This window comes from Malus sylvestris, chromosome 8 (assembly GCF_916048215.2).
Source record: "Malus sylvestris chromosome 8, drMalSylv7.2, whole genome shotgun sequence".
Taxonomy (NCBI): Eukaryota; Viridiplantae; Streptophyta; class Magnoliopsida; order Rosales; family Rosaceae; genus Malus; species Malus sylvestris.
The window spans coordinates 23,679,072-23,693,383 of NC_062267.1; the positions used below are offsets into that span (position 1 = coordinate 23,679,072).

A 14,312-nucleotide genomic window follows, 5' to 3' on the forward strand; every position below is an offset into this window, starting at 1 on the left:
GTCATGGGAGTTTAGTTGAAGTGGAGAGCAAAACCAAAATAGGTGACTGAAATCGCATCGGAAAAATATATGGCTTTCCGACTCATCCACCATACTTCACACCCCACAAACATTATCAACCCTCATGTGTCATTTCTGCAAATTACGTCTAACAGCCAACGTATTGTTACAGCACCGCCAAATGAAGAGCTTAATTTTGTTAGGGACATTCAAACTCCAAATCAGAGTCCACACCTGGTTATTCTTCTGCTTATCATTGGATGATCCCCGTCCTTCCTTCCCAAGGCTCCATTTTCCATAAGACTTACGGCCACCCTATACCCGAACTTAACCAAGTAATCCCCGTTCATAGTAGGTGCCACACCAGTCTATCATAACAAGCAGTCCTGCTTAAGGGGATACTTAAGATCGGAGCCACATCATCCCGATTAAAGCCTACCGAAATCAAATCGGCATCCTAAGATTTTAAGGCTGGGTCGATTAAGTCACTCACCAAAGTTCCTTGTAAGCACACTCGTGGCCTGACTTTGAACGTGGAAGGTTTAAGGAACTAAGGGTCTTCCCTTATATTGATATTGGTACCATCACCCACCGTCCACCTTAATCCCTGCTATAGCACCTTACGTGTTTCAAAAATGCCCTTCCAACCCATGGCGTATTCCTCCCCCTACAAGCATCCTGAAAGGATTTCCTAGGAAAATATTTGTCCCTCAAAACAGTTGCCATAAGAGACAAAGGATTATGGGTTAGGTGCTACCCAATCTTGGCCAAGAAGGCCAGATTGAAGCATTGAATGTCTCTGAAACCCAAGCCTCAGTACCCTTTTTGCTTCTTTAACTATTCTAGGAGATCCAATGGACGCATTTCCACTACACATTGCCTCTCCAACAGTAGTTTTGTATGGCTTTTTCTATATCCCTGCACATCCTAATAGGTAACTTAAAACAACTCATGGCGTGGTTTGGCATAGCCATGGCCACCACCTTAACAAGGATTTCCTTCCCCGCTTGAGACAGGAACTGCTCGGCTCAACCCGCCATGCGATTCTCAATCTTATCCTCGACCTCCTCAAAGACAACTTTTTTGGAGTGTCCAAAATTTGCTTGCAGCCCTATGTACTTCCCAAAACCCGCTTTACATTGAATGCCTATAGTTTTCCCGATTTCATCCTTGGTACGGTTCGTAGACATCGAGCCAAAGAAGATCGAACTTTTAGACATATTGATTTCTTGGCCTGATCCCCGTGCATAAATCTTCAGCATATCCATAACTCCTTAAGCTTCCTCCACCGTAGCATTTCCAAACAACACAGAATCGTCCACAAAAAATAGGTGTGTTATCAAAACCCCATTAGGCGTCACCCTAAACCCGTTGAGAACTCCCTGCTCCAACCCATTCTTAATCAACATGGAAAATCCTTCAGTACAGAGAAGTAATAAGTAGGGAGATAATGGGTCTCCCTGCCTCAGCTCCCTTTTTGACAAGATGAACCTAGTCGGGGTTCCATTAAATAGAATAATATAGGAAGCAGTGAAGATGCATTCCTTAATCCATCTACAAAACAACGGCACAAAACCCATTTTTACCATCATAGATAAGAGGAACTCTCATTCCACGCGATTGTAAGCCTTAACCATGTCCAACTTTATTGCCATGCCTACCTGATCCTCATTTTTTTGGTGAAGCAGGGAATGCAGAATTTCATGCACCACAAGTATGTTGTCCTGAATTTGTTTCCCAGCGACAAAGGCAGATTGATTGTCACTAATAACCTTTGGCATCACCTTTTTAAATCTATTTGTAAGTAGCTTGGCAAGGATCTTATAGATTACATTGCAAAGTGCAATAGGCCGATATTGCGTCATGTTCTTCGGGTATTTCACCTTTGGAATAAACACCAAATTGGTGTGGTTTAACTTCCGCAAGAGCGTACCCGAGTGCCATAATGCTTTGACTATCTTCACCACGTCCATCCCCACAATGCCCCAATAGTCATGGTAAAAACAACTGGAGAACCCATCAGGCCCCGGGGCTCGCTTAGGCAGGATTTGAAAAGCTACCTCCTCAATTTCCCGGCCTGTCACCGGAGCCGTCAAAGCAAAGTTATCCTCACATGTAACCCGGACCTCCAAACAGCTCCCAATCTCGTCAATATGACAAGGCCTACTAGTCTAAAATAACTCAGAGAAATAGGAAATTGTAGTAGAGCTAATCCTAGTATCACTCTATTGCCACACCCCATTCAAGTCTTCTAATCCTCGAATCTGGTTGAAACTGCGCCTTTTCAACGTTTGTGTATGGAAGAACTTCGTATTCTTGTCTCCCTTTTTAAGCCATTGGGTCATCGACTTCACTCTCCAGTATGACTCTTCATTCTTATGGGCGACCCTGAGCTCCGTCTTTTTTAGTTTAACCTCCTCCGTGGCAAACCCACTAGATTTATAAGCCATTCTGATCTCTTCTTTCAATTGCTCAATGACTTTCTTAGAGTTCCTGCCTCTACCTCTATACCAGGCATTTAAGCTTCTCTTGAGGGTTTTCATTTTTTCACAAAATCGAAAGGTATGAGAATAGACCCGGCAGTTTCTGACACGACACGAAAGCGACACGAAAATAACGGGTTTCGGGTCAACACGATAACTTATCGGGTCATTATCGGGTGACCCGTTAAGAACACGTTAATAACGGGTTCTTAATGGGTATACACGTGGGTAACCCGTTTCAACCCATTAAGAAAAAAATTATTTTGATCATTTTAAAGTTTAATTACTAAAAGATTTATTATAAAATACAATAGCCATATTAATATATACAATATATTTTATATTAAATATATAATTTTGTATTATTATTCTATATAAGTTTTTTTTTTAAGTTTTAGTCATTATTTATTTTTATTATGAGAGTTCCTTATTATCATTACTAGGATAAATTTTACTTAACATGTTGTTGTCCAAAATTAAAATAAACTAATATAGTATTTGTATAGGCAAGAACTGAGAAGACATACATACAAGTATGAAAAATGTGAAAGAATATATAAATACTCGTGATTCATCATTATTCCTCTACGAGTAGATAATGGTTATACTTACATTATCGTTTAGATTTTTTAAAATCCTCCAAAACTTCATGAATAATGTTTTTTATTTGAGGGCAAAATTAATAATAATTATTGTAGAAGTGTAAAAAATGTAAAAAAAAAATATACAATCACTCTTAGTGACAAACTTTACAACTTTCATGAAGGGTCAGCTTTGAAATCCAACACTATAATTCATAAGCCTTAAATTTATATTTAACCGTCGATTGCCATTTACACTTTATTCTTCTTACTAAATTTCATTTTTAAAATTTTCTTTTTTGAAAATGTGATCATCTGGCGGATGTAAGAAGATGAACGGTTCAGATCTTTGATATCATGTTTCGATATTTACGATTAACTGAAATATGAGTCGATATCATATAGTTTGTAAAAACTTTATAAACATCAAGCATTATTTTCACTAACCGTAAAAACTCTGAATATAATATCAACGATCTAAACCGTTCATCTTCCTGCATCCTCTAATAGATCAAGTTTTCACAAAATAAAATTTGAAAAAAAACAAAATTTGATGAGAACAATGAAGCGTAAATGTAAACAACAATCAACGGTTAAATTTTGATCTATGATTTATATGATTATAGTGGCGAATTTTGTAGTTAAGTTCTTCATGAAAGTTGTAAAGCTTGTCATTATGAGCATTTATATATTTTTTCTATATTTTTTTACACTTCTACATTAATTAAAAAACTATTAAAGACTTTAGGTAAGTGAAAATATACTTAAAAGAAAAATGCGTTTTTATGTTTTGGATGTGACAATATAGTATGTATATACTTATTTAGTATTATGGTTTAAAATATATTTTCCTTAACGAGTAACGGGTCGGGTCATATTACCTATTAATATTATCGGGTCAATTTCGGGTCGGGTCATATTACCTATTAATATTTTCGGGTCGGGTCAGGTCGGGTCATTTTAATGGGTGTTACACGACACAACCCGTTAAGATATCGGGTATGACATCAAAACGACACAAACATGAAAAACACGACACAAATGCCAGGTCTACATGAGAACCTTCGAACTTATCCCTCCAGTCCTTTGCCACCAGATCACAGCACTTCTCCATCTTACTCCAGCGCGCATCATAAGTTTATTTTCTACCCCTCCACTCCTTCACCTTCTATGTGGACAGAAAGAGCAGGGCATGGTCAGACCCTTCCAACACCATATGCCTGATTTTGGTATCAGGGTAAAGATCATGCCACCTTATAGTTGCTAACCCTCAATCGAGATGTTGTTGTATTGGCATAACCTCTCTGTTATTCCACCACGTAAAGGGGTAACCTTCATAGCCCGGGTCCATGAGCTCATTCCGAGCCACAAACTCTCTGAAATCACCCAAACTAGACGCCATTCTATAGTTGTCGCCTTCTTTTTCTTCATTACAGAGGATATCATTGAAGTCCCCAATGATGAGGCTTCTGTCCCTGTCTTTTTCTATTTGTTTGCTCAAACTTCGTCATTGGTCCCTTCGCTTTTTTCTCATAAGTACTGGCATAAATGGCAAACAAGCACCAATGACATTTTTTATTCTCATCCCATAATCTTACTTCAATCACAAAGTCCACGGACTTCACTAAGATCACTTGCAAGTCGTCTCTCCAAAACACGCATAACCTGCCACCAATGCCTCTTGGTTCCACTGTGTGCATATGCTCCATTCCCAATCTCCTTTTAAGATACCCATTTCGGCTGCTTTTGTTCTTTGTTTCTAGCAGGATCACTATATAGGGGGTGTAAAGCCGATTTTGCTCTAGCAAATTGTCAACTGTCAAGTCACCCCCGATACCCTGACAGTTCCATGCGATTAGCTTCATGGGGACTTAGGAGATCCCTCACAGCTGGTCTCTTCCGCCTATAAGAATAAGCTCTTCCTTAACTGATTGCTTTTAGGTTCCACACATTGAAATGGTAAGGTATACTCCACCTCTTGATGCGATAACTTTTTCCCTTTATGCTCATTCATCATAGCCTCGATGATAGGTGCTAATTCGAAAGGATCATTATCCATAGCCTTGTCTCCCTCAACATCTGCCACACCTTTCACCCGTTTAACTGAATCATCCCCTCTACCAAACATCCCCATATCAATACCTTTTCCAGTAAGTAGCATAAGGTTTAAATCAAATTCTTAGCCGGTTTCCGAAGACACATTAGCCATATTTGCTCTTTCTTCCAGCTCAGGAAGTACATGAAGGACAACATGCTCATCTTCAACAGCAACCACGCCCCTCCGGTCCAATTAACCTAGCATCAAAAGCCATTTCTCTGGCCCTTCTAGCATCATCTTCTTCCAGCAGTTGGCGGTGGATTTTGTCAACGAGCTTAGTGTCCCCATGCCTACATTTATTAGAAGACTAGTGAGGCTTACTCGGTGAGGTAGCAGTATCGATGACTTTATCTTCCACCTTATCTATACACTCACTCCCACTCTGAGATCTACGGCCCCCGAACAGGGTGTGGCTTCCTATACCTGAAGTTGTCGAGAAGTGACAAGATTTTCTTCCCCCATCTAGTTCGTCACTCCACTTTTCCTTTCATCGCTCTGAGCTCATTCGCCCACCATTTGACCCCATGGATGCCCTGTTCCTTAAGCTAGCCCCCAACAGGTTCCCAGCAAGTCCGTCACTGCATCCAGACCTCAGAATGCAAACGCCTCTTTCAAATCCTGTGAGCTTTCACTATCTTCCCTTTTGTTAACCTAGAGATCTTTACAAACTCTTGTTAGATGTCCTAAGAGCCCACAAATTAGGCAATATTTTGGTAACAATTCATACTTGAAATTAACCCAGACCTTACTATAATCAGGGAAATTCACAAAAGTTCCCCTTATGGGCGGTTCACGGACATTGAAACTAATTTTCACTCGGAGGAATCTGCCAATGTAGTCACGACTCCCCAACTTGTCCACCGTTCGAACAGTGCCCATCAAACCTTCTATAGATTCAGCAACCGCCTAAGTTATGCTAAGCATAGAAACGTTATGTAGCTAGACCCAGAAAACACCCAAGAAGAGTGGAGCCCATATTTTCCACCCGTTCTCCGTACAATCCGTCACCAGCACAAGATCATTTTTGAAGGTCCAAGGTTGGTCTGCATCTGCCACTCTTTGCAAATTTCGTTGTCCCACAAAACGTGCCAAGAACATGCGCTCTCCAATGTCCCTGATAGAGACCATCTCTCGTCCCCGCCAGAACGACATAAAGCAATCGACAAACACTTCTCCATTCACCTCCTTAGAACTTCTGCAATCATGGTATACTGAAACCCCAATAAAGCTCATTCGACATCCTTCATCTCGATACTGATGCCCCAGTGCTCTTTCTCAGATAGTCTCTGGTTAGATCCAAATCGAGAACCCAGTTCCTCCATATATTTCCTTTCACTATCCACCACCATGGCAAAATAGGGAGCCCGCCGCAATCGAGAATTCCCTCGTCCCCCTTACAACCTCCCACAAATCACCCGTCACATATCACTAGATTTACTCTCATATCCCTCTTTCCCAGCGAAAACCCAAGACGACCCCCTAACCTTAGCAAATCTAAACCTTCTCAGCAAAAACAACAGGCCTATACACTGATAAGCACCAACACTTATCTTTAGCCGATCCAAACTACTCGTGAGCATCGAGCAGAGAAAACCCCCTTATCTAGGACCTTGGTGAAGAACCGGAGCCGACAGGTCTCAGATGGCTAGAAAGGGAGCCAGACCACGTGCGACCGACCAAGCACCACTACCCACTCCTTTCGAGGAACCATACTTAAAATTTTTAAAAGAATAGATAATTAAGTACTTGTCAAATCATTTTGACTCATTGTTTATTAAATTGAGGACATTTTTGTTTTTTGGTCCTTATTTAACAGAATTTTTATAGAATGACCAAAATGGTTGATGATGAACAAACTTAGAGATCACCTATCAATTTCAAACTCAGGAACCAAAATGAAGAATTGCCAATTTGATCATTTTGGCTAAAAAAACCTTTATTGAAACAATAGTCTACAAATAAACCATAACAGATTAAAAGGACCTTAAAATACACTATATATTGTCACAAAGACATGAACAAGGTTTATAAAGATTTAACATGTGAATTCCCCAATATCGATTGCTGTGGTTGTAAACCTAGTGTTTGGGCCGCCTTAAATTGTGTTCAGATCTAAAACCACTGAGACTTACACGATCTTGTTTACTGACCGTGGTTTGCTAGCTGGCTGTTTTGAAGCCAACTTGGAACCTTTTTTGGTCAAACTTGTGGAGCCAACAAGGTACTTTTTCTTGTCCAAATTTTGGATCCAAACAAACATGGCATCTTTGTGGTCTCTCTTTCATAGCCATCTTTGTGGTCCATCTCTTTTTAGAGTCATCTTTGTAGACGTAAACGGATCTGCACAGGAACTTGGGTGGTCGCTAGACCCTCAGGAGTTTGGGAAAAACGCTTGCGAGGATATTCTGGGAACCCTTTGATGGTTTGGAGAGGTTGTGGTGGTGGTTGGAAGTTATTAACTGTTGCAGGAAATTTGTTTAAAGGTTCATTCCTGGAGCAGTTTTAGCCTAACTAAAATTTTGGTATATCCATGGAGGAGGCATGCAGCGGCATAATTGTTTGAAACCTTTTTTTTATTTTTCTCATTACGTCGTCGTTTCTTGCTTTTACAAATGTTAAATGAAACTAGTGTTTTGGATTTTGGGGTTCTTCAAACCACATGGAATCATTTACTCTATCAAATTTTAAAGGATTAATCCCACTAAGCTGACCTTTTTTTATTTGCCTAACCTGAATGTAATAGCCTAACTAAAATTTTGGTTAACCTGAATGTAATAGCCAAAAATTCAAAAAATGCTCTTCCATTTTTTTTTTTTTTTGTCAAAAAGAAAGAACTCTTTTTATTCTATGTAGAAAGTGTTGGAACCCTGTTTGTCCCACATCGGCTAGGAGAAGGAAAGCAAAGCAATTTAAATAAAATTACTCTGCTCTAACTAATACCAAGGCCTTTTATGATAAAACCCCACACCTGAGGATTGTGTAGGTGGTTAAGTGGGGACAGTATCGGTGTTGTTGGAGTGAGCCCTCAGCCCATCGACTTGAAAAATTCCACAAAAAGTAGAAACCTTTCAACCCTTATAAATAAAAACTTATACAGGCAGAGGCTGTCATGCATTATAAACTTGCACACTACCTTATAAATAATGAAAAATTCCACAAAAAGTAGAAAGAAACCTTTCAACCCTTATAAATAAAAACTTATACAGGCAGAGGCTGTCATGCATTATAAACTTGCACACTACCTTATAAATAATGAAAAATTCCACAAAAAGTAGAAACCTTTCAACCCTTATAAATAAAAACTTATACAGGCAGAGGCTGTCATGCATTATAAACTTGCACACTTCGGGCTGGTTTGGTATTGCTGTGCTTTGAAAAAAAGCTGCTGTGAGAATAAGCGGCTGTGCTGTGAGAATAAGCGGCTGTGAAATAAATCAGCAGAGTATTTGGTAAACTTTTTTGTAAAAGTGCTTTTGGAAAAAAAAAAGCAGTCTGATAGTGGATCTTTTCATTAAAGGAGCACTGTAGTTCTATGTGCTTTGAAAAAAAGCCAGTTTTCCAAAGCTACAAATTGCAGCTTCAGCTTTTTTCTTTGATTTCAGCTTATTCTCACAGCAGCTTCCAAAATAAGCCATTTTTTTTAAGTTTACCAAACATCAAAAACACTCCCAGCTTTTTTTCATATGAGCTTTTTTTAAAATCACCTCAACCCCAAACTGGGGCTTCAAGTCCCAACCCAAACCTCACAGGGTTGTTTGGTGTTTCAAATTGGAAGACGAACTCTAATATTTTGTCATTGCCTAGGTTGTTTGGTGTTCCAAGGATATAATGTTGACGAAAGTTGAGATTTCATTATAAAATTAATTGACTATATAAAGAGTGGCCAATCTCGTATAAGCACATGCAAGATCCTTTCTTTCCTAGATATGGATAAATTTTTAATTGGGACGGGAACACGGATGGTACACCACGTGTTTTTATCCAAGTGGTGGAAAATTTTAATTTTTAAGTTATTAACCTTTTGACACACATAATCCACCATTTATATAGGGACACGTGGTGTATCACCTCGTGTGACGGTCACACTGAAAAATCTCTCCTAGATATGAGATTCATCTTCAAGCCTAACATGTGGACAACATAAATTGGGTGACGTGGAGCACGTGTGATCGTTTAGTTTCACACATGGGATAACTTGCTCTGGTACCATGAAGAAAGTTGAGGATCTACCATAAAATTAATTGGCAATATAGAGAGTAGCACAATCTTTCATAAGCACATACAAAGTTCTTCCTCGTTGTTCAATCATTTGACGGGATTGGAAACATTGGACAACTATAGGGGTCAAATTGTAAAAATAAATTTTATTAAATGGGTACTTTAATAGAAATCCAACCGAATGTCAAGGACCGCTTTATAATTTAAATCGATCGATTTTTTCAATGGCGCACACATGGAGATAACCCACGCGGGGTCAAAGCTTGCGTTCTCAAATTTCCCTGACGATGACGTCATCCCTCGCATCAAACACCGTTTTTCACATGGAACGAGGGAGCGCCCCACACGACGTCGTCAAGGCCAAACTCGCCCTCAAACCTGCACCTTTTAAATCCAACCAAATTCCACTCGCATTCCATCGCTCCTCCCACACTACCGGAGCTCCCGAGAAGAAGAAGAGCAACCTCGTCGACCGATCGGAATATTCTTATTCTCCTTATTATCTCCGAAAAACAACAGAAAAAGAGAACATGGGAAGCGAAGGAAGCGAAGGAGGCGGCGGCTGGTGTTCGAGGAAACCCAGGTTTCTGTGCCTCCATGGGTTCCGAACGAACGGAGAAATCATGAGGAAACAAGTGGGAAAGTGGCCGGAATCGGTGCTGGAGAATTTCGACATGGTTTATCTCGATGCGCCCTTTCCGGCCCAAGGTAAATCCGAAGTTGAAGGCATTTTCGATCCTCCTTATTACGAGTGGTTCCAATTCAACAAGGTAAAAAAAAAAGAAAAAAAAAAACCAAATCCCAGATTCTTGTTCTTGCTTTTTGTTTTTTCTTTTACCTTTTTGTAGAATGTAATTTTGTTTTCCACAGGAATTTTCAGAGTACACAAACTTTGATAAGTGTCTGGAATACATAGAGGATTACATGGTTAAACAGGGGCCGTTCGATGGCCTTGTTGGTTTTTCCCAGGTATTTATTTTACTTGACCCCTTTAATCCTCTATTGATTCACAAAAATCGTAAGTACTGTAGTCAAATCTGAGATGTCATTTTCGTTTCGGAAATCCATGAAATGGAGGTTTGCATTACTTTTTGTTCCATATGTGTTAGTGTCACGTAATATAACTAACGTTCATATCACGCATTCTCCTTCCTTGTGAGTAAATATGACATTTTTTTCGTGTTTTAATCAAATGCAAAACGCTTTTAGCTGTTTGAGTTTTAAGTCGTTTATAATTTACAGTAATTTACTACGGAATGTTTTTAACCACCTCATCTCTAAGCAATTATAATTTCTGTTATCTTTTAATATGGTTTTGATGAATACAGGGAGCAGTAATATCGGCTGGGCTGCCGGGGCTGCAAGCGAAGGTACAAAGAAAAGAGCAAATATTTCAAGTGTTTAGTATAATTTAATTTAGAGAACTTTAACGAAAAGCTCATGGTACTGTTAATTTTAACGAAAAACTATATTTTTATACTAAAAAGTCAATTATATTACTATTTATTTTACTTTTTATTTTGTCGTTTTCGTTAAAATTCAAAATCTTCAAGTTCTTTTCATTAGTTTTCTTTAATTCAATGAAATGAAAGGTGACCATGGAACTGAAGTGCGGTCGTTTCGGTTTGCTTGCAGGGTGTGGCATTGACTAAAGTTCCCAAAATTAAATTCCTGATAATAATTGGAGGAGCAAAATTCAAGTCACCGGCAGTGGCTGAGGATGCTTATTCCTCTCCCATTCAGTGCCCCTCCCTTCACTTTTTAGGTATTTTCCTTTTCCTTTCTTTGGTCAATTTCCAAATGCACAAAATAACTTTGTTAGGTGCACAATCAATCGAGGATTCAAAGTTGCTCAAGTCTTTTGGTTCAGGGAGTTTTATATTGTAGGAGATTAAGTTTAGGTTTTTTAGTCAAAATGGTTCCTAAAATTAACCTAACGTCTTATTTTGGTCCCTAACAATGAAAATCAATAAATGTGATTCCTGATTTTGAACGTTAAACATCAGTATAGTCATTCTATTATGATTCCGTCACACCCACACCAAGTCACCAACTGAGTTCTAAATTATATAGAACCGGGTAGGTGTGTGGATTCAGAGTCGAACTGTATTCATTTGTCAATTCTTATATGTTATTGGACTCATTTCAATTAACGATTAATAGTCGTTCAAGTGTGGGTGATTGTCAATTCTTACATGTCATAATTCTGATAATTTAGAGCTCGGTTGTTGACTTAGTGTGACGCACATTTCCTTACCTAACAATTAGCATGCGCAAGCTACAAGCTGCAAACTGCAAACCATATTATTGCAATCCTGGTCAAATTTGTATTGTTATTATATGGATTTAAGTATTTGGTTGATCGCATTTTCCGTTTCCATTGTTTAGTCAAACTGCAAGATGAGTAGATCTTTGCTTAATTGGTTCTACATAGGAGGACAATGACTTGTTCTAATCAAAGATCCAAAATCACCTATTAATGTTGACGGTCTACCTTCCACTTGAGAGTTCCGCATTGTTAAACCTTCTTAATATCTAGAATCATCTACGGCCTTGAGATGTTCGTTCGTGGATTACATATATCACGACTCATTTCAGTTAACAGTTCGGAATGGGTGACTTTAAATTCGTATCCCAATTAGGCATGTTATGCATTGGACTTGATTATTTACCACCGTGTTACGTATGTGTTGCAGGAGAGATGGACTTCTTGAAGCCGTACGGGCTTGAACTGTTGGAACATTGTGCAGATGCTTCGGTGATTCATCATCCGAAAGGCCACACTGTTCCGAGACTTGACGAAAAGGGTTTAGAGACGATGATGAGCTTCATTGACAACATTCAAAAGATATTGGCAGAGAAAGACCAACACTAGAGGATACGTATTCAATTTAAACGCCGTCTTATTTATTTTTGTTGATATTATAATATAGGCGTGATTAAAAGCCTAATTAGTTTCTAAGTTGTGTCAAATGTTTTTAACAAGAAAAATTAGAGGAGAATTGTTTTATGTTTTGACTCTATAATTATGCAACTCAATATTCATACAGAACTCAATAGAGACTGCAATCGCTGATACACTACAATTTTAATTACAAACTTACGAGCAATATGATACAATTCTTTAGCCACGGATGACTGAAATCCAACCAACGCGAAAATTTTATACTCACAAGAACTAAACCTTGGAAGTTGTAGATCTATCACATGTTGAATCTCACATCGGCCCTAGTAAAAAGATAAGTAATAGTTTAAATATTATAATTCCACTCAAACTAACATTGTGGAGCCTAAAATAATCCCAAAAATTCTAGAGGCGACGCATAGACTTTTATTCAAGAAAAACAAGAGTGCCCTCAATAAATGGGCAGGCTTCTCAGATGCTACCACAAGTAGCTCACATCCCTGGAGGACTCAACAGCTGAACACGACTGCCCAGAGCTCACCTGCCCTTGGCAAGGAATTAAAGATAAGGATTAATTATCCAAATCCTATCTTTAATACATTCCTAATTGAAGATTGACTCCAATCAAGTAAGTAATCCTAATTTAAATAAATTAGGGATAATAACTACACGATTATCTCATGATATTATTTCCTATTTAATATCTTGGGAATATTTAGAGAATATATTTCCATTAAACACTATATGGCCGGCCCTAACCCTATAAATACCCCATATTCTACCAAATTTTGAGAGCTTTTGCAACCCTAAAAAGCCTAAACACTTTACTCTTTTAGAGAAACTAACTTTTGCAACCCTAAAAAGACTGAAGACGGCAGAAATTTGCATCGACAAATTGGTGCTTTCATTGAGAGCTGATTCAAAATACTCGAAGAAGCCTCGTTTCTTGAATTTTCTACTACGTTGAATTTCTCACACATCGTATCAATTAATTTTTCCTAGAAAAGTTTCTTGATCAATCCCTAGAGAAAGGATACATTGATAGGAAATTATGAAACTACGACGAATGGAACCCCGTACGTGCAAAGATTTGGAGCGGAGATTGGAGACGAGGACATAGCCCCACGACGAAGATCCTCAAGGCTCAACACGACAGCAGGAGGAGCCCTACCGCCACGGAGCCGCACCACCACCATTGTCGTGACCCAGCAGTCGCGGCAAGGCCACCAGGCCACGACCCAAGCCTCAATAGTGCTGCCCTTGCAACACACGAACCAAACCCTAGGTAGAAGACCCAAGTCCATTTCCAAACCCATGGGCAGGAGACCCAAAACGCAGTAGCTGCTGCAAGCCAGATAGCTCAACGAGCCCAAGCCCAAGCCACACAGCTAGCAAGTCAAGATGTGGTAGCCCAACGGCTATGCAGATCTAAGGCGAGCAGGCGCCGACCCAACGCGCCCTGTGACCAGCTCCAACAACCACGGCCATGTACTTTCGTTTGGGCCCTCGGGGAAACGTCTTCTCCTGCCTAAATGCACAGAGAAATGTTCATTCCCGACTCAACTCACGAATTGGTGTGCATTCAAGGTTGGGTCTACACTCCGACGAGCACTCAGGACATTCCAGGCGAAGCGTCCACACGAGGCTAGGCCCACAAAGAGATCCTCCTACGAGGCAACGGAGTAGGCAGCCGCATGATGCTCAGAGGAAAGCCGCGTGACGGCGAGCAGCACAGCATAAACCACGTGCACTGCAACCGCAACATAGACGAGCAGGACATGCTGAATAGCAACATAGACCAGCAGGTCAACACCAGGGGCAATTGGAGGCTTCGTTGCCCTACCAGGCACAAAATCCAGGAAGAAGTCTTTCACCCCAACAGTAGCAGCTGAAGTGCAAAATGACGATTCTACCTTCGCTAAATAGCAATTACAGCAGTCAGGTCAAGAAAATAGCGTTAAGGTCGACAATGCCCTAAAAGATGAATCAGGATGGGAACCCAAAGAAGAAGCCAAGCATATCTTCCT

General features: G+C 39.7%; 1 protein-coding gene across 1 annotated transcript; it reads left to right on the plus strand.

Annotated features, from left to right (window-relative positions):
• Positions 1-9,652: 9,652 nt before the first annotated feature.
• Positions 9,653-12,390, plus strand: LOC126631555 (uncharacterized). Its single transcript, XM_050301677.1, has 5 exons — positions 9,653-10,150; positions 10,251-10,349; positions 10,709-10,750; positions 11,016-11,145; positions 12,077-12,390. The coding sequence occupies exons 1-5, from the start codon at positions 9,668-9,670 to the stop codon at positions 12,253-12,255; spliced, it is 933 nt and encodes a 310-aa protein (XP_050157634.1). The 5' UTR covers positions 9,653-9,667; the 3' UTR covers positions 12,256-12,390.
• The last annotated feature ends 1,922 nt before the right edge of the window (positions 12,391-14,312 follow it).

Coding starts and splice junctions, on each gene's coding strand:
- LOC126631555 (XM_050301677.1), top strand. CDS start 9,668: ATGACGTCATCCCTCGCATCAAACACCGTTTTTCACATGGAACGAGGG. Junction 10,350..10,708: donor GCCTTGTTGGTTTTTCCCAG/GTATTTATTTTA, acceptor TGATGAATACAG/GGAGCAGTAATATCGGCTGG. Junction 10,751..11,015: donor TGCCGGGGCTGCAAGCGAAG/GTACAAAGAAAA, acceptor GTTTGCTTGCAG/GGTGTGGCATTGACTAAAGT.